At 54.6% G+C, this 1,803-nt stretch overlaps 1 protein-coding gene across 1 annotated transcript; it reads right to left on the bottom strand.

Moving 5' to 3' along the window:
• Positions 1-214: 214 nt before the first annotated feature.
• Positions 215-1,126, bottom strand: ColSpa_09260 (uncharacterized protein; the record flags this gene model as incomplete). Its single annotated transcript, XM_049275472.1, has 3 exons — positions 215-647; positions 819-860; positions 1,077-1,126. The coding sequence occupies 3 exons, from the start codon at positions 1,124-1,126 to the stop codon at positions 215-217; spliced, it is 525 nt and encodes a 174-aa protein (XP_049131429.1).
• Between the last annotated feature and the right edge of the window lie 677 nt (positions 1,127-1,803).

Genomic DNA, 1,803 nt, shown 5'->3' with positions numbered 1-1,803 from the left:
CGGGCGAGATCAAGTGAGGTGAGGAAGTGAGTATAGAGATCAAGGTGAAGACAAGGAAGGTGCGGTTGGAATGAGCCAGGCAAGGAAGGTATGCTGGATAGGACAAGATTTGCCCGATGCGCGTCCCTTTTCCATGGCACAGACCAGAGATGTTCCTTTTTGCAGTGTGGTTGATGGGATTGGGTATGCATGAATCGCAAAGGCGCCAACGTTTTCACTTCATCACGTACCTCAAGCCGTCCGTCGGACTGGACCGATTACTGCCACCCATGCCTCGTGTGATGAGTATCGCATCTGATGGGCTGCCTGGTCTCCCCGGCCCTTTCATCGCGGGGTCCAGATTCGGGTCGTGCTGGGCCATTGTTCTCGGCGACGGCGGCTGAATGTCAACCATGCCCGGACCGGACATGTTCTGCTGGTGCTCTGCTAGCTTGGTGTCGAATGCTGGAACCTCATTCAGTAGCGAGGTGAACGGCTGGATACCGCTAACTGTTGAGAGTGAAGATATCCTGGAGTGGCCTCCAGACTGGTTGGAAGACGTATAAGAGGACAAGCTGCTGTGGCTGTCCGAGAACTTGTGCTTGGGGGATTTTGGGAAGCCTCCCGTAACATGCTGTTGGCCGTCATCTTCACGCGGCAAATTGGGTCTGTTTCAGTATCAGCGTCTGTATGCAGTGCAAGAGATGTGGTCGTGCGGGAATGGCAACCCAGCGCACTACAGAAGGCGAACGATTGCCCTGCGAGCAACCATCGCAGCCACTGCAAAGGCAGCCAGGGTGCAAGGAGTATCTCTGAACTGGGGACGCGCTCCTGCTTACCTGGCCGTTAATTGAGCATCCGAGTCACCGGAAATGCTAGGCCTGGAGGACGTCAGCTAATGGACACGACAATGGATGTTGTACGGCAAATCGCTCGAAGCGTAGACAATCCCCCCGTAACTGGCTCACCTTCGGCTAGTCGCAACATAAAGTTGCGAATCTGGCTCGCCCAGGTTTGCCAAGCTTCACGGGAGGTTAGTTGACAAGGACCAAGGACAATCGATGCGCGCGAACAGCGGAGAACACCACACTACGTACCGGCCGGGGTGTGTGCTCGTCATGGGAGTAATATTGGCGGATTGCGCCATCTCGTGTGCCAAAGAACTAAGAGAGCTGGCCCTCGAATGGCAGCTAGAAGAGGGAACGTCGTAGGAACTCGCTGAAGCCGACTGATCCACGTCGGATTCGCCGTAGTAGGTGGGCTTTGAATGGGTAAGGGTGAGTTTTGTATCAAGAGCTAGTGGAAGAGAATAACCGCCCGCATCCCATGGCGTGCGGTTCCGCGGTGCTCGAGCGTCGCTTGTCCGCCTGGAAGAAGCTGTCTTCTCCGGGGACGATGTTGTGTTATGGTGTCCGTCAAAGATGTTTACAGAGGTGGTTTCGACTGAGTTGTCCCGAATAAATGGCTTTTTTCCCGCCGCGACGTTCAGTAGTGATGTCACGTCCATCGCTCAAGCGCGGACGACGTGGGAGAAGATTTGTCGCCGAGACGAATCCAGCTTGGCGGTCCCTCGGGGCGATGGTGTCATATAATCTCTGTCCTGCCTTTCTCCTTGAGCCTATTGCCGTGTACTGCAATGCCCGGATCGTCGTTAACAAAAGGTCGATCCGGTTTCCAGTCTAGTGGTCGTCTTCAAGAGACCTTGCTCGTACTGTCGATGGCCGATACTGTTGTCGTTGAAGAAGAAGAGAGTAATGTCCGATCTAGGATCCAGTCCGATATATCGGATACTCGTCGTCTGTAAAACCCAGGCTGCGAAAGGTC

This window comes from Colletotrichum spaethianum (genome assembly GCF_022836535.1).
Source record: "Colletotrichum spaethianum MAFF 239500 DNA, contig27, whole genome shotgun sequence".
NCBI lineage: Eukaryota > Fungi > Ascomycota > Sordariomycetes > Glomerellales > Glomerellaceae > Colletotrichum > Colletotrichum spaethianum.
Note: the sequence above shows the minus strand (reverse complement) of the source record. Positions and strands in the feature narration are given on the sequence as shown.